The sequence below is a fragment of the Moschus berezovskii genome, chromosome 18 (assembly GCF_049115385.1).
Source record: "Moschus berezovskii isolate FMDL1 chromosome 18, NW_MosBer_1.0, whole genome shotgun sequence".
In the NCBI taxonomy this organism is placed as follows: Eukaryota; Metazoa; Chordata; class Mammalia; order Artiodactyla; family Moschidae; genus Moschus; species Moschus berezovskii.
The window spans coordinates 53635652-53654252 of NC_142477.1; the positions used below are offsets into that span (position 1 = coordinate 53635652).

Consider the following 18601-nt stretch of genomic DNA (forward strand, 5'->3'; position numbering starts at 1 on the left):
GTCAATTAAATTGACCTTTGAAAACCCCTTGTAGTACCCTAAAGCCTGGTCTTCCACTAATTGCTCTCGATACACATTCATCTCTAGTTTGATATGCAAAATATGGGTGCCGGTCTTCTCTAACTCTTCACTGCTGACTTTGTATAATACAAGTGCAAATAAGATTGCTCCTGCAGATTGTACTGATGACAAGCTCCTGAAGCAGCAACTGGCTCTCCCTGAAGCTGAAACCTTTCTAGTCCATGGAAAGCAGTCTGGGCAGTGTTTCCCAAAGTGGAAGGAAAATAAGACTTGCTCAGATGAGAGCAACAGAGCTGCCTTCACATCCAATAATCACAACTAACTCCTCTCCCCAGCAGCCCCCCACGTGGGGAAAGCCAGGCTGCTCAGCACCCACACTGTGCAGATGAGGCCAGGGCTCCGGCTCAGGGAGAGGCTACGAGGAGCAGCAGCACCACCTTGGCTTGGATTTCAGAGCAGTGACCTGCTGAGATGATGCAGGAGCTGCCTGTATACCAGAAAATCTCTTCAGAAAACATAGCCCAAAGTAAGGGGACACGTCCCCTAATTCTGAGCACCAGACTTGCAGACTTGATGATCTGTTTAGGCTTCTACCACTGTGAGAAAAGTGACAAGTAGCTTCGACCACTTGTCTGCTTCAAGACTAAAGTCTCCCTCTTATCCTGAAGGTTGCCAGTTTGCAGCTTGGTATACAATGCACCTGTCTGCTTCCTCTAAATGAAGGACAAAAGTCATTTCAAACAATCGTAACTGGCCTTGGCAGAGCACAGGTAGCCATCCATTCCTCTTCTGAACTTAGTGCAACAAGCAGTGGCCTCCAGTTGACTTGGGCAGTGAGGCCAATGAAAATGTCAGAGGCAGTCACACAGGAGAAAACAGCAAACCAGAACATATGAAGTGCCCGCACACATAACCCACCATCAACAGAACCAAAGTACTTACTGCCACGAACATCATGCAGTACATGGAGAATGAAGAGTGGCCCGAATAAAAGGACAGTCTAGAAGAGAAAGAAGAGAAACATTAATCTTCCCTGCTAGAGACTGAGAATATTTTTTATTTCATAAATCTCCTTACCTTCCCATTGTATATAGCTCCCTCCCCTTATGTTAGAAGAGTGGGGTGGGAGGACAGTTAAACAGGAGCTTTAAAGAGTCCTAGGAGGGTCTGACAGAAAAGGAAATGGCAACCCACTACAGTACTCTTGCCTGGAAAATCCCATGGGTGGAGGAGCCTGGTAGGCTGCAGTCCATGGGGTCGCAAAGAGTTGGACACGACTGAGTGACTTCACTTTCACTTTTCACTTTCACACATTGGAGAGGGAAATGACAACCCACTCCAGTATTCTTGCCTGGAGAATCCCAGGGACGGGGGAGCCTGGTGGGCTGGCGTCTATGGGGTCACACAGAGTTGGACATGACTGAAGTGACTTAGCAGCAGCAGCAGGAGGGTCTGATGGAGAAGGCCATGGCAACCCACTCCAGTACTCTTGCCTGGAAAATCCCATGGGTGGAGGAGCCTGGTAGGCTGCAGTCCATGGGGTCGCGAAGAGTTGGACACGACTGAGTGACTTCACTTTCACTTTTCACTTTCACACACTGGAGAGGGAAATGGCAACCCACTCCACTGTTCTTGCCTGGAGAATCCCAGGGATGGGGGAGCCTGGTGGACTGCCGTCTATGGGGTCGTCGAGTCGGACGTGACTGAAGCGACTTAGCAGCAGCAGCAGGGTCTGAGGTCTGATTGCTACACAGTATCATTTTATTGATACTTTCAGGATGGGTAGTGAGTCACTGACAAACTTGACAAGCATTTCTAAAGGAAAAGGTGACAAGCTATACCAGCATAAATGGCCTGAGTTTCTCACATAAAAACTTACATGACCATAATTTAAGTTGTATTTTCCACTTGAAGGATGTGTCCCTGAATAGCAGTAATAAATACTTTCTTTGGAACACTCACAAGTTGAGTGCTTTAAAAAAAAATAATTTAAAGTGATATTTTAGCATCTTGCCTTAGATTTCCCACCAAATTACATGCTTTTGCTTGACATTTATTTTTAAATTGTGCACTGATAGTCCTGTACCAGATTAACCATGTCTTTCAACATTATATTCTATAAACATCTAGGTATCATCTTTCTACCTAAAAATGGCAGAATGCTTACAAAACTTAATTTTATTGCACTTAAGAATAAAATCAAGAGGAACAGGTTCTGAAGTTCGTGGTTCTAATTTTACTTATTATGCCCTACTTGGTTCAAAAGGAATTTGTTTCCCCCGATACATAAAGGAGAAAAGACTCCTAAAACACATGCCAACTAAGATTTATGTAATCAAACTTGATAATTATTCTGGGTTTAATATACATAAAACAAGAAAAATCACTTTTAGCCTTCCCAACCACTTGGCTGTCAAGAGATCAATTTTCATATTTCATATAAAACTAATTGGTTAAGTCTCTAGGAAATACAGCATATTATGTCCATAATTCACAAATGAACAAATAATTACATGGCACTTTGATAAAATCCAAACAGTCAAAATGTAGACTGTTTTCGTCATAGTGACCTCAACTGAAATTTTGTCCCTGGTCTAAGAACCTGCTTTGTTCTTGAGGTTTTAACCAATCTTAGACTCACTTTATTCGGAGAAGGCAATGGCACCCCACTCCAGTACTCTTGCCTGGAAAATCCCATGGATGGAGGAGCCTGGTAGGCTGCAGTCCATGAGGTCGCTAAGAGTCGGACACAACTGAGCGACTTCACTTTCACTTTTCACTGTCATGCATTGGAGAAGGAAATGGCAACCCACTCCAGTGTTCTTGCCTGGAGAATCCCAGGGATGGGGGAGCCTGGTAGGAGGCCATCTATGGGGTCACACAGAGTCGGATACGACTGAAGTGACTTAGCAGCAGCAGACTCACTTTATTACAGCCAATCTGATGAAATTACATACATTAACAATTTAAGCTAGTTCTCCATCAAAGTTTAGGAAAGACTTTTCAAAAAGAAAATTTACAGAGATAAGAATATATTGTGAAATGCAGCTGTTTTCATCAGTTCTGTGGCCTGGTCTGTTAAACAGTGAGCAAGTAGATTGGTCTTGACTATGTAACTTACTGTGAATGGGATTCTATTTCAAATGGCAAATTTAAGATGATTTTTTTCTTACATCTGTCAGTCAGGTCATCCCTTTCTCCTGGGAGAACTCATTAAACTTGGTCTAAACCTCAATAAACCATCACCTCATGGGAAATAGATGGGGAAACAGTGGAAACAGTGTCAGACTTTATTTTTGGGGGCTCCAAAATCACTGCAGATGCTGACTGCAGCCAGGAAATTAAAAGACGCTTACCTTGGAAGGAAAGTTATGACCAACCTAGATAGCATATTAAAAAGCAGAGACATTACTTTGCCAACAAAGGTCCGTCTAGTCAAGGCTATGGTTTTTCCCGTGGTCATGTATGGATGTGAGAGTTGGACTGTGAAGAAAGCTGATCTCCGAAGAATTGATGCTTTTGCACTGTGGTGCTGGAGAAGACTTGAGAGTCCCTTGGACTGCAAGGAGATCCAACCAGTCCATTCTAGAGGAGATCAATCCTGGGTATTCATTGGAAGGACTGATGCTAAAGCTGAAACTCCAATACTTTGGCCACCTCATGCGACGAGTTAACTCACTGGAAAAGACTCTGATGCTGGGAGCGATTGGGGGTAGGAGGAGATGGGGAAGACAGAGAATGAGGTGGCTGGATGGCATCACCGACTCGATGGACATGAGTTTGAGTGAGCTCCGGGAGTTGGTGATGGACAGGGAGGCCTGGCATCCTGTGATTCATGGGGTCGCAGAGAGTCGGACACGACTGAGCAGCTGAACTGAACACCTCAATATCATAGCCTTAAAAGCGGTCATTCACAGCCATACGCCCACCCTGCGCCCACAGGGTCTGAGCTTCTACTCCTTAATTCACTACTCTTCCATCTCTATTTCAACAATGACATCAATGTTCAGCCTTATAAAATGCAAAGACAACCAAATCCAGCTTTTATCAGTCATCAGAAGCAATCAACTCACACAAAGTGCTTCTTAATTTTTTAATGGAATTTACTAAATATTCTGGGGCTCATGGGAAAACTAACTCACAAATAGCCTCCGAATCATCTCACTGCTCTTCCCCTACCACCTGACGTTCTTCCTCTCTTCTTCCTAACTCACAAAGCAGTTACAACTCTGTTTATGCTTTCAGTTTGAAAATTTTTTGAGTTTGCATTAATACTTGAATGATGATACCTGACTACAGAATGTCTAGGCTGATGACTTTTTTCCTTATCACTTTGAGTATATCATACTATCTTCTGGCTTCTACTTCTGCTTTAAAATATGAGCTGCCTTTCTGGGTTGTATGTCTTTTCTCTGTAATTGCTTCCTCTACCGCCAAAGTCTTCAATATTCTGCAGTTTTGCTATCATGTTTCTGAGTTTCCTTTGATTTACCTGATTTAGTATTCGTTGGCTTCCTATGTCTGAGGATTTGTACACGTCACCAATTCTAGATCAGTCTCAGTTACTACACCTTTGAATTATGTATCCTCCATCCTATTTTCCTTTTCTGAGATTCTGATTCAACATGTTAGACATTCTGTCCCTCCATGTCTCTTAAACTTTCTTTTCTGTTTTTAATCTTGGTCTCTTCAGGTCTATCTTCCCTCCCTTTACCGTGTCTAGTCTGCTTAATCTGTTTTTTCATTTAAATTACTATGTATGTATCATGTATAGGTCTTTCTGGATCGTCTGCAGATCTGTTTGGTGAATTTTGATTCTCATCATCCTGCATCATATTCTCAATCTCTTATTTGCACCTATACAGCAGATATGTTGATTTATTTCCTATAGGGTAATTCTAGAATCTGAATCTTTGAGAGTTTATATAGTTTGTTTTTCTGCTCTCATATTAGACAAGAGCTCATATTCTTGGGACTCCTAAGAGTATCCAGTTCAAAGAGCATTCTTCCAGATATATGTGTTCTCTTCTGCTGGATTCACTATCAATCCACTTCAATTTTTTTCTTTAAGCCACATAGATAGTACGAATTCTGACTCCAGAAGAGTATGAGTGTGGTATTACGGTTAAGGATTCTTCTTGATGGGTTTCTTCTGGGAGGATGTTTCCCTTTGGGAATCCTTATATTATCCACAGGCCTTCCATCTGTCTATCTTCACCACCCAGCCTTTATCTCCTGTGCCATGTTCAGAGACTATCACAATTCAGGCTTTAGGTGACCAGGAATTGGCAAGTACTTTCAGAGCACACTTCAAATTTATAGCATTAACTGACTCCAGCCTTATAAAAATTCCTTTAATCTTGCACCAGCTCAGCTATTTATTTAAAAGATTTATATGCATTTTAAGATTTATATACTTTTAATATATAAAACAAACATGTGCATATGTATATTGTGATATATCATCTAGCATGTTTAGTTGAGGGCTTCCCGGGTGGCACTAGTGTTAAAGAATCCACCTGCAAAGCAAGAGACACAAGAGATGTGGGTTTGTTCCTGGGTTGGGAATATTTTAGAAAAGGAAATGGCAACTCACTCCAGTATTCTTGCCTGGAAAATCCCATGGACAGAGGAGCCTGGTGGACTACAGGGGGCTGCAAAGAGTTGGACACGACTGAACACATGCACGTGTTTAGTTGAGTTGTTATCAGTAAGCATTTCTAATCCTCCACATTGCCAGAAATAGAAGCAATCTTTTTTAAAATCTTTGTTTTTAAAACAAGACTTAGAACTAATAAAATGTTATCTAAAATAAACTGCTCTACTAGGAGAGACAACAGTTTGGCAACAGTTTGTTTTTAATAATAAAGTAGCCAGTACTCACAGAATTATTACTATTCTACCAGTTCACTGAGTATGCCAAAGTGACTCCGTTGCAAATTAGGAGAACTTCCTTTTTTCTCCAAAAATCATCTTGAAATCAATTCCTAAAGCATTCTAAAGACAAAAGATTCTCAAAAGACTGTTAATGGTTACAAGCCATTGAGTACCTTCTATGTTCAGGTACTTATTAATACACAGTATTTCCACTCTTTATGAAAACACCGATAATAGGAACTATCATTCTATTTCACACACAGAGAAAACTGAATCTACCAGATTAACTCAAAAGTCATGTCACTTTGAGGTTTAAATCTGAATCTTCCTATCTCTTTCCCACCATGCCCTGATTCCACTCCCGTGAATGGCAGGCGAGCCAGTAGCAGCATTAATCCTGCCATCTCCAGGCAGGGAGCACCCATCAGAAGAAACAGGACTCCCTGCTTATACAAGGCAACATGTGTGAAGTAAAGTGACATTTACATGATCTGTGACAAAATAAATATTGTTTATGTGTAAATAATCATCTTAAGCAAATACTAACATGTCCTTTGTATGTTCTAAAGCTCAAATAAAAGTAAGTCAAATTGCAAAATGAGGCATTTTCTCCAAATGGTATTTCCAGATTATACAGTTTACATAACAGCAAATTAACCTGAAGGACATGTTAAATTTCCCTTCAGTGATAACCTTTAAACATGGACAGATCCTGTAAAACAGTTAAACTATGTCCCAACCAACTACACATAGGAGAAATGACTCTTAATGACCAATTTCCCCAGTATTTTATTCTAAAGGGTTTTTTCCAACCAGTAACTGTAAATAAATGCTTAAGCAATGAGATATCAAGTTATTATCTTAAAAAAAAAATCACACCTAAGATACTTCAGCATTCAAGTAGGTTATGAAGGTAAGATGAGTACTTTTATATTGAATTGAAAAAGCTCACACTTGTTGGAGAGTGGTCTGGCAACATCTATCTAAATGTATCAATCTATCTATATATAAAACCAGCATATTTTTTGACCCAGTAATTCCACTTCAAGGCATCCTGGCATCCAAGAGAAACATAGCATGAGCACAAAGATGAATGCTACACAGCAGGACCCAAGAGAACAATTCTATCACTAATTTTCTGAACACAGTACTACAAATCAGCTAAAAAGTAACTCTATGTAAACCAACAAGAGTATTTTCAAGGGTCATTTATGTAAACCACATAAAACTGTATTTCACATTTAATATAAAAATACATAGAAAATGACAGAAAGGATACACAAACTGTTAACAGTGGCTCTGGGGACAGTTATCAAATGGAGACTGAAAAACAAAACCTTTTACATTTTACAGTACACAACCTGTTATTATAGGGATAACATATACATGAAAAATATTTTTTCAATAGTAATCAAAGTATCTTTGATGGGTCTGCTATAACTTTCCTACAAACCACCTCCCCACCACACCCACACACACATACACCCCCCAAACTCCTCTTCCTGATTAACAGTTTCCCTGAGAGCTGCTCTGCCATGTGAGCTACTACTTGGAGAACAAAAGCAGCTTCCGGCCTATAAGCTCATGCCCAGAACCCAGCACTGACTTAAGCCCTAGAAGCCTGTTTTTACATTTCTCAATGAAATGTCTGGACATTTACATGTATTTTTAAATATCACAAGCTGTGTTTGTAATACAAATATATGCACATAATTTAAAACTATTGAAATTCAGTATATTAATCCAAGTTATTACAAGTAGCAGAGATATGTTACTTTAATACTGAGTGTTTAAAGAAGATTTTTTAAGAGATCACACTGTCCAGAAATACAAGGACTACAGAGTATCTTTCCTCTAAAGTGTACAAAGACAAGGATAAAAGTAATAAATGGTGGAGGAACACAGATGATCCCCAACCAAACTTATTTTAAATAAAATACAACAAAAACTAACGTTAATTCATCTTATATCCTTGAAGCACCCAGAGACTGAGAACTTATTTCATGAGCAGTGAAAACCCTGTCATATATTCTTTGAATTATTTTTACAATGATTTTATTATATTTCTATATAAAGCTATTGATATATTATATGGGGTCAGTTTTAGCCAAGCCACTTTATGCATAAAAGTGCCTATCTGAAATAAGTCACATGTGACTATTCAATTTTACTCAATATTAAAGCATCAAATACCTCTGCCAAGCCACTAACATCAGTTAATCATATACTGAATAATCAAATATTATATCATGAACCTTAAAGGAGAGAAACTAGCAGGACCATGGAAAATGAAAAAGAGGGAGGAAAAAAGCAGGACACAATTGGTACACATATAGGGTATTTTTAACTCTTGTATTAATGAACCATTTGATGACTAAAAATAAACGATCATGTGTTCAGGGAAGAATACTGCAAAAAGCAGGAATCTGGACAGTAGGAAGTGGCTAAGAACCTCCAAGATAAAGGAATGCAGAACTGTGTGTCTCGAAAGTCAGATGATCGCAAGAGGTTCTAAACTCTCAGCAGGGAAACTATGTGACTCAAGCAACATATGAGGAGAGAGTAGGTGTGGCAAAAGCTAAAACATGAATAGGTATACTAACTAGGGGAAGAGAGCTCACAAGTTTTCTTTGACATGGAAAATTCACGACTACATGCAGAAGATTCCAAATTACCAAAGGCATCTTATATAGACAGTTACAAAGGAAACAACAGGCAAGTGGTAGATTAAGCAAAGGACACACTGAAGTATACCAATGCAGCAACGAATGATGCCTTGCCTGCCAACCCCATCTTTTGAGGGAGGTCACCATTATCTTCATTATGTCCACCATAGTTTGGCCCCAGGTAAACAGCAGGGAGGGAATACAGCTTCGCCCATCAACAGAAAATTGGATTAAAGATTTACTGAGCATAGCCCCTCAGAACAAGACCCAGTATCCCCTTCAGTCAGTCTATCCCATCAGGAAGATTTCATAAGCCTCTTATCCTCCATCACAGGGCTGCTGATGCTGCTAAGTCACTTCAGTTGTGTCCGACTCTGTGCGACCCATAGACGGCAGCCTACCAGGCTCTTTTGTCCTTGGGATTATCCAGGCAAGAATGCTCGAGTGGGTTGCCATTTCCTTCTCCAATGCATAAAAGTGAGAAGTGAAAGTGAATTCGCTCAGTAGCGTCTGACTCCTCGCAACCCCATGGACTGCAGCCTACCAGGTTCCTCCGTCCATGGGAGTTTCCAGGTAAGAGTACTGGAGTGGGGTGCCATTGCCTTCTCCGCCATCACAGGGCAGACAGACTGAAAACCACAATCACAGAAACCTAACCAATCTAATCACATGGACCACAGCCTTGTCTAACTGAATGAAACTATGAGCCATGCTGTGTGGGGCCACCCAAGACAGATGGGTCATGGTGGAGAGTTCTGACAAAATGTGGTCCACTGCAGAAGGGAATGGCAAACCACTTCAGTATCCCTGCCATGTGAACCCCATGAACAGTATGAAAAGGTAAAAAGATAGGACACTGAAAGATGAACTCCCCAAGTCAGTAGGTGCCCAATATGCTACTGGAGAAGAGTAGAGAAATAACTCCAGAATGAATGAAGAGACGAAGCCAAAGCAAAAACAACACCCAGTTGTGGATGTGACTGGTGATGTAAGCAAGGTCCGATGCTATAAACAGCAATACTGCATAGAAACCTGGAATGTTAGGTCCATGAATCAAGGCAAATTGGAAGTGGTCAAACAGGAGATGGCAAGAGTGAACACTGACATTTTAGGAATCAGCAAACTAAAATGGACTGGAATGGGTGAATTTAACTCAGATGACCATTATATCTACACTGTGGGCAAGAATCACTTAGAAGAAATGGAGTAGCCATCATAGTCAACCAAAGAGTCCAAAATGCAGTACTTGGATGGAATTCAAAAACGACAGAATAATCTCTGTTTGTTTCCAAATCAACGATATCATAGTAATCCAACTCTATGCCCCGACCAGTAATGCTGAAGAAGTGAAGTTGAACGGTTCTATGGAGACCTACAAGACCTTTTAGAACTAACACCCCAAAAAGATGTTCTTTTCATTACAGGGGACGGGAATGCACAAGTAGGAAGTCAAGAAATACCTGGAGTAACAGGCAAATTTGGCCTTGGAGTACAAAATGAAGCAGGGCAAAGGCTAATAGAGTTCTGCCAAGATAATGTGCTGGTCATAACAAACACCCTCTTCCAACAACACAAGAGAAGACTCTACACATGGACATCACCAGATGGTCAACACCGAAATCAGATTGATTACATTCTTTGCAGCCAAAGATGAAGCTCTATACAGTCAGCAAAAACAAGACCGGGATCAGACTGTGGCTCAGATCATGAACTCCTTATTGCCAAATTCAGACTTAAATTGAAGAAAGAAGGGGAAAAAACTAGACCTTTCAGGTATGACCTAAATCAAAAATCCCTAACGATTATACAGTGAAAGAAATAGATTTTAGGGACTAGATCTGATAGAGTGTGATGAACTATGGACGGAGGTTTGTGAAACTACAGGAGACAGGGATCAAGATCATCCCCAAGAAAAAAAAAATGCAAAAAAGCAAAATGGCTGTCTGAGGAGGCCTTACAAATAGCCGTGAAAAGAAGAGAAGCAAAAAGCAAAGAAGAACAGGAAAGATATACCCATTCCAATTCAGAGTTCCAAAGAATAGCAAGGAGAGATAATAAAGTCTTCCTCAGTGATCAGTGCAAAGAAATAGAGGAAAACAACAGAATAGGAAAGACTAGAAATCTCTTCAAGAAAATCAGATACCAAGGGAACATTTCATGCCAAGATGGGCTCAATAAAAGACAGAAATGGTATGGCCCTAACAGAAGCAGAAGATATTAAGAAGATGTGGCAATAATACACAAAACTATACAAAAAAGATCTTTACAACCCAGATAATCACGATGGTGTGATCACTCACCTAGATCCAGACATCCTGGAATGTGAAGTCAAGTGGGCCTTAGGAAGCATCACTGAATAAAGCGAGTGGAGGCGATGGAATTCCAGCTGAGCTATTTCAAATCCTAAAACATGATGCTGTGAAAGTGCTGCACTCAATATGCCAGCAAATTTGAAAAACTCAGCAGTGGTCACAGGACTGGAAAAGGTCAGTTTTCATTCCAATCCCAAAGAATGCTCAAACTACCGCACAATTGCACTCATCTCACACGCTAGTAAAGTAATGCTCAAAATTCTCCAAGCCAGGCTTCAGCAATACCTGAACTGTGAACTTCCAGATGTTCAAGCTGGTTTTAGAAAAGGCAGAGATCAAAGATCAAATTGCCAATATCCATTGGTTCATAGAAAAAGCAAGAGAGTTCCAGAAAAACATCTATTTCTGCTTTACTGACTATGCCAAAGCTTTTTGACTATGTGGATCACAGTAAACTGTGGAAAATTCTTCAAGAGATGGGAATACCAGACCACCTGATCTGCCTCTTGAGAAATCTGTATGCAGGTCAGGAAGCAACAGTTAGAACTGGACATGGAACAACAGACTGGTTCCAAATAGGAAAAGGAGTATATCAAGGCTGTATATTGTCACCCTGCTTATTTAACTTATATGCAAAGTACATTATGAGAAATGAGGGGCTGAATGAAGCACAAGCTGAACTCAAGATTTCTGGGAGAAATATCAATAACCTCAGATATGCAGATGACACCACCCTTATGGCAGAAAATGAAGAAGAACTGAAGAGCCTCTTGATGAAAGTGAAAGAGGAAAGTGAAAAGGTTGGCTTAAAGCTCAAAATTCAGAAAACAAAGATCATGACATCCAGTCCAATCACTTCATGGCAAATAGATGGAGAAACGGTGGAAACAGTGGCTGACTTTATTTTTCGGGGCTCCAAAATCACTGCAGATGGTGACTGCACCCATGAAATTAAAAGACGCTTACTCCTTGGAAGAAAAGTTATGACCAACCTAGACAGCATATTAAAAAGCAGAGACATTACTTTGCCAACAAAGGTCCATATAGTCAAGGCTATGGTTTTTCCAGTGGTCATGTATGGATGTGAGAGTTGGACTATAAAGAAAGCTGAGTGCCGAAGAATTGATGTTTTTGAACTGTGGTGTTGGAGAAGACTCTTGAGAGTCCCTTGGACTGCAAGGAGATCCAACCAGTCCATCCTAAAGGAGATCAGTCCTGAATATTCATTGGAAGGACTGATGTTGAAGTTGAAACTCCAATATTTTGGCCACCTGATGCGAAGAGCAGACTCATTTGAAAAGACCCTGATGCTGGGAAAGATTGAAGGCGAGAGGAGAAGGGGACGACAGAGGATGAGATGGCTCGATGGCATCACCGACTCGATGGACATGAGTTTGAGTAAACTCCGGGAGTTGGTGATGGAAAGGGAGGCCTGGCATGCTACAGTCCATGGGGTCGCAAAGAGTCAGACATGACTGAGCAACTGAACTGAACTCCCATCCCCTTTTTAAAACACGTTGAACAAGGATACCACTTGCTGAAAGGGAAAAGATCTCAGAGTAAGACAGAAGAAGAGACAGTTCTAAATCACTTTCATAGTTGTTTATTGTTTTTAACAGGCAGAATTGCTACCGAGAGGCAAGATTTCTAGTTTAAGCCCTCTTCCCAAAGACAACACCAAGGCCAAGAATGTCTATTAGCACCTACCTAGTATGCTCCAACCCTAACACAGACCATGAAATCACCACTAACTCTTGGTCACCAGGGCCAAGAAGGACAAGGCTCAAGACATTAATAAAACTATCTTTAGGTTTGCACCAATGCAAAACTTTAGATACGAGCTGAAGCAGACCCTTTCAGCGGCAAGAGACGTGGCAAAGGCCCACACAGACGTAAAATTGTTAGAGCCCCAAGGGAAGCTGGCCAGAGAGGTCACTCTTGGTCCTTTAGATTAGACCTGATGGTATCGGTAGAGCTCATGCTACAGGACTAGCAGAGTTCCACTGACAGAAACCTTTCTACACAATGCACAAAAGCAGAAAAGCCACACTTCTTTTAGTATTTCAAGTCCTTCTGCTGTTAAGAGGAAAGAAAATGATATCAGTTCCTATAATGCCCATTTTTGTGTATATTTTGATTAAAATTAAGTGGAGGAATGCTAAATATTTTTTACAAGTATAAAAACAGAATTACTCTCCTGTTTCAAATCCTTCATGAGCACAAATTACTGAACGTAGAATAACAGACCCTTCATAAGCCCCACCAGCCTCTCGTCTGCTACTGAAGTATTTAAAATTCCCAATGCACAGCATGTCTCATGCTCTCTCCGCTTATTCATCCTCTGCCTGAAACAGGCTTCCCGCTTTTCTTTAATAGTTACTATATAAGAGCCACTCATTTCCTCCAAGAAACCCTTCTTGAACAGCTAGTCTGTAGTTACTGCCCTTTCTTTCACCACAAAGGAGTGACCAACAACACTCAATCAATAAATCTGTCTTAGCACCAACCTTCTTAGAGTAAAATCATCTATAACTATACCTTCTTCTTCTAATATAGTAGATGGGTAGAGGTGGAATAAGACTTTTTAAATAGGAATTTTGGTATTTTTTTAATTACATAAGATACGTTCATAAAAATTCAGAAGGTACAGCTAAACAAAAGAAAAACTGCTGGCAAACTCCCATCTTCCCTAGCTGAGATCACATCTTAATTCATCGTGTATCTCTAACACCCAAAAGCAATATCAAGTATAGAGTAAGTTCTCAATTTATTTTTTTAAGCTGAAGTAGAACTTCATTTCTTGAATAATCATTTTGATTTAGTTACCCCAGAAAATATTAAATTTGCACACTTAATATTTTAAGGACTTCGCTGGTGGCTCAGACGATAAACCATCTGCCTACAATGCAGGAGACCTGGGTTCAATCCCTGGGTCGGGAAGATCTCCTGGAGAAGGAAATGGCAACCCACTCCAGTATTCTTGCCTGGAAAATCCCATGGGCGGAGGAGCCTGGTAGGCTACAGTCCATGGGGTCTCAAAGAGTCAGATACAACTGAGCGACTTCACTTTCACTTTCTTTCGTATTTTAAACATTACATACAAATCCACCTTTTCTGCCCATCACCCCCCAACCCATCATGCACCAAGAATAAGGTATCACTTTAGTGGCTCCATAAGAAGTACACTTTAACTATCTTGTGCTTTTACAGTTGTAAAATACATAAAAATAAAACTAAGGAAAGTTAAGTTATCTTTGCACGATAATTGTATCATGTAATTAAAAACTATGCTTAGCATGTGGGCTTCCCTGGTAGCACAGAGGTAAAGAATCTGCCTGGCAAAGCAGGAGATGCCAAAGACTCAGGTTAGATCCCTTGATTGGGAAGATACCCTGAAGAAGGAAATGGCAACGTGCTCTAGTATTCTTGCCTGGAAAAGTCCATGGAAGAGGAGCCTGGAGTGCTACAGTCATGGAATTCCAAAGAGCTGGACACGACTGAGCGCACATGCATGTGCGCACACACAGCTTAGTCTATGCCAACAGACTGTAGCAAGCCACATGAGATAAATTATGATTTTAACAGCACGCCCTCTGCTGTTTTCCCTTACAGTGATTAGTATTCTGATGTTATCATCAATGTTCAGGAGAATTAGGAGTTTCAGTGTCAAAGTGTTACGAGCTTAAACATGCAATACCTAATGCATGTTTCCCAACACATCTGGCAAACATTTTAACAATGTATGTAAAATGTCCAGAAACCTTTTTTACATTATGATTAAAGGCAATCAGATTAGTGGAGCAAATGATACCCACAATGATAAAATGACAGGCATATTCTGTTGTAAATTTTAAAAAAATAGTAAGTTTTTTAAGAGCATTCTCAAAGCAAATGTAAGTGGCCAAAGCCCAAAGCAAAATGACAAGGGATGACAAATAAGGGAAAAGGTTTTAGGTATTGTCCGAATGCTACTTTCCATTACCTATATGAAGACTTTTCTCAGTTTTTAAAAGACTCATTTCTATCCTTCAATACAACAGAATCTTGAAAATTACCCAACTTCTTCATAAATTTCCAACCATTACCTGAAAAGCCAAACATTGCAGCTGCAATAGATTACATAAAAGAAAAAGTTTAGCCAATTGTGTGATCTTTCTCTCAAGAAAAATGTTTTAAGCTCATTTATTATACAAATGAATAGTAACAATATTATTAGATGTTATCTAGTGTCTTTCCAAACCTCACTCTCCCAAAAGAGAAGAATTAAAAAACCCACAGCAACACAACCATTTCTGTCTGCTTACTCAACAGAGAATGGCGTCATAAGGAAGTCAAGATCCAGGCACCTAGTGGTCATTTATTACTGACTAGTAACCTCTTAGGAAATTAGCTGGTCCAGGTGAGATGAGTGCCATTTTGGTACAGCAGTCACAAGACAGAGCAAGGCTTGCTCCTAAAACTAATGTATGGAGGCATTACTTGGTGATCTTGTTCAAAATGGATAATTTAGAGGTAGGGCCAATGGCAGTAGGATGCAAGATTCTGTTGTCTAACAAGCTCCCTGGTGATATCCAGTCTACTAGTCAGAGCAGAGAACCACACTATGAATGGCAAAGGGAGAGAAATGAGAAGAAAAGTAATTCTGACCTTGAGTAGGAATTTGGGCTTCCCTGGTGGCTCAGATGGTAGAGAATCTGCCTGCAATGCAGAAGATCTGAGTTTGACCTCTAGGTTGGGAAGATCCCCTGTTGAAGGGAATAGCTACCCACTCCAGTATTCTTGCCTGGAGAATCCAATGGACAGAGGAGCCTGGAGGGCTACAGACCATGGAGCTGCAAACAGTGGGACACAACTGAGCAACTAACATTTTCACATTTTTATAGGAATATATTTAGGATTAAGTCAACAGCGTGGGCACTTTATGAAGATAGCCACATCCAAGAGAATGATGATGCTTTTCGTCTTTTCCATCTTCTCATTACAAAAGTTACTTAAAATAGAAAAATACTGTTGTTTTATTTAAAAAATCATCACTTTAATGCAGATTTCAATTCTTTGAATACGTAGCTAAAAAAAAACATACATTAGACTCATTTTGTTGTTCGCAAACTCAACTTCCTTCCTAGCTCTCAATAAAAATATTTATTTGCTATTAGACAAAAATATCCAAGGGTATTGTTCACATTTATTTTGAATGAAAACTTACACTTGATCACTTGATCCATGGGGTTTATCATTATATTTAATCTGGAAAAACTACTCACTAATATATCTATGAAACTGTTTTTCACATTTCAAATGGGGCAATGTGGCATTCAAGGATTCTAAGGAAAAGGTACACAGCATCAACATGATGTAATCAGTTGATATGTTGATATGATTTAGTAGCCTTTTAACAGTTAAGATAAAGCACTGGTTGGTTTATTAAAACCCAAGGATATCTTTCATCTTAATATATCCACTGCAAGACCAATATTCTAATGCAAAAACTGAGAAGAAAATCCAAGGGGTAATTAAAAAAACACAAAAAGCTGATGCATCTGTTAATACTAATTCTTTAAACAATCATTTAAAAGAGGGGAGGGGAATACAGTGAAATGTCAAACATCTAAACCTGAAGAGTGTTTGCTAGTATGGTGTGTGGTGGGGAGAGGATTTTTGATTGTTTTTAAAATAACTTATGGTACACAAATATTTATCAATACGTACTGGCAGGATGTCACAGAAAGCGAAAAAAGGCTCTTATCTTTGCAAACTTGCACCTTAGCCAAAACAGATTCACACCTAGACTCAACTCATTCTGCCTCTCAGGAAAAAGAATCAAGCACCAAGTTAAATCTAAGGGGGGAGAATCTTTTGCTTTTATTGCCAAATTAAAACAAATTATATGGAATGTATGACGGCAACACAGGCTAAATCAGAAGTTTGCATGAAATGTATGGAGTTATTTAATTAGGTATCAGTTATTAATTAGGGATCATTTTCATTTTCTAGAAAAGTTCCCTTAATTTTAAATGCCCAAGATCTCCTTTACAAATTACCAAACAAAACCCCAAAAATGAAACAGGTTATACAGAAAGTTTAATAAAACATGGCTTGTACACTCTTAAGTCGCCAGCCTTTAATCATGCTGCTCCCTGGGCCTGAGACATACTCCATCCCAATTCTACACATTCAAACCTTACTCATCCTCCAAAATGCCTCCTCTAGAAGAAGTATAACCCTCCTATGATTTCATATAGCATTTTATTTTCACTCCTTTAAGGCATGAATCACTTTCTATAACCCACAAAATCTCCATACAAGTCTCAGTTCCTATGTAGTGGGCACCACAAGAGCAACAGACACACCTTAATAGTAGCGCCTACACTAACTAGGACTTAAGAGGAATAGGTATTAGTTGAATTTAGTAACTTCCTGTAATACACTGAAGCTGTGGTTCACAGATCAGCAGCCAAGGCACCATCTGGGAACATTTTTATAGAAATGCCAATTCCTAGGCCCCACCCCAGACCCAATGAATGAATCAGAAACCCTGAGGGTGAGGCCTAGCAATCTGTATTTTAACAAACTGTCCACATGATTCCAATGTGGTTAATATGTGAGAAACACGGGGGCAAAAAGAGTCAGGGTGGTATGGGGGTGAAAAAGCGGTCACCGCTACAACCTAGACTACTAGGCACTGCTGTTCAGAACAGAGGTGGTGGAAAGAGATGTTGGTCTTGAAGTCATCCCCTATTAAATGCACTGATAGCTAAGGCCCTCAGAGTGAAGGATCTTTTAAAATCATCCTTTCTTTCATTCTGTATGTTGATATTTCCATACAGATATGACTAAAAAGAAGGCTGTCTAGTTTACTGATACACACGTGCATAAACAACACAGATCAGCCTGAATAGAATAAATGAATCATTTTGAGGCATAAAGGCTTACCCAGTGATGTTTACAATTAGGCTACATAGAAGAAGCCATTCTCTCAAAATATAAGGCAGGTTTTACCAGGTACTTAGTACCACAGCCAGTCTAGTTATAATGGTTTTTCACTATTATAGAAGGCACACCCTCCAACTTCAGCTTTATTTACCTGCATGCGGACTGCATTAAAAAGAGAAAAGGAAATTTATTTCTCCCACTCGACCAAATATATTCCAATTAAACATCTAAGGAATAAAAGCTGCCCTAATTCAAACAGAAATAACTTTATATTGACTATCTGATTCATACAGCCAGAGATTAGACACTCAGAACTGATCAGGAATACTGAGCTTATGCTTAAACAAATATAATTTAAATCAAAGCCAGAAAAATAAAGTTGAATCTCTCAAAGAAACCAATAGTTTCTATATTGTAATATCATAAATAGGCCTGCTCACAGCGCACATCTTAAATTCACTCTACCTAACAGGGTAAATATCAGCTCTCACAAGAAAGCAGATGAGATACAAAGTCATATTCCCATATACAAGTGATATAAAGCAGTAGTTCTCAAAGTGCGGTCCCAAGATCAACAGAAGCAGCAGCAGCTGGGAACTTCTTAGAAATACAAATTTTCAGACCCTATCCCAACCTTCTGAATCCAACACTTGGAAGATGAAGCCCCAGAAATCTGTGTTTTAAACAAACTTTCCAGGTGATTCTAATGAACCATTAATGTGAGGCGCCCATTGATTCTCTAAAGAGAATTTTGACCCGTGAGGGGAGCAACAGGTTTAAACTACCTGGGCT

At 39.8% G+C, this 18601-nt stretch overlaps 1 protein-coding gene across 6 annotated transcripts in view; it reads right to left on the reverse strand.

The window, feature by feature from the left end:
- Positions 1-18601, reverse strand: part of PLPP1 (phospholipid phosphatase 1) — a 106779-nt gene that overhangs the window by 11990 nt on the left and 76188 nt on the right. For all 6 annotated transcript variants that reach the window (XM_088827691.1, XM_088827694.1, XM_088827692.1 and 3 more), the window contains one exon: positions 964-1021. In XM_088827691.1, the coding sequence (XP_088683817.1) occupies positions 964-1021 (58 nt within the window). The remainder of the gene's footprint in view (positions 1-963; positions 1022-18601) is intronic.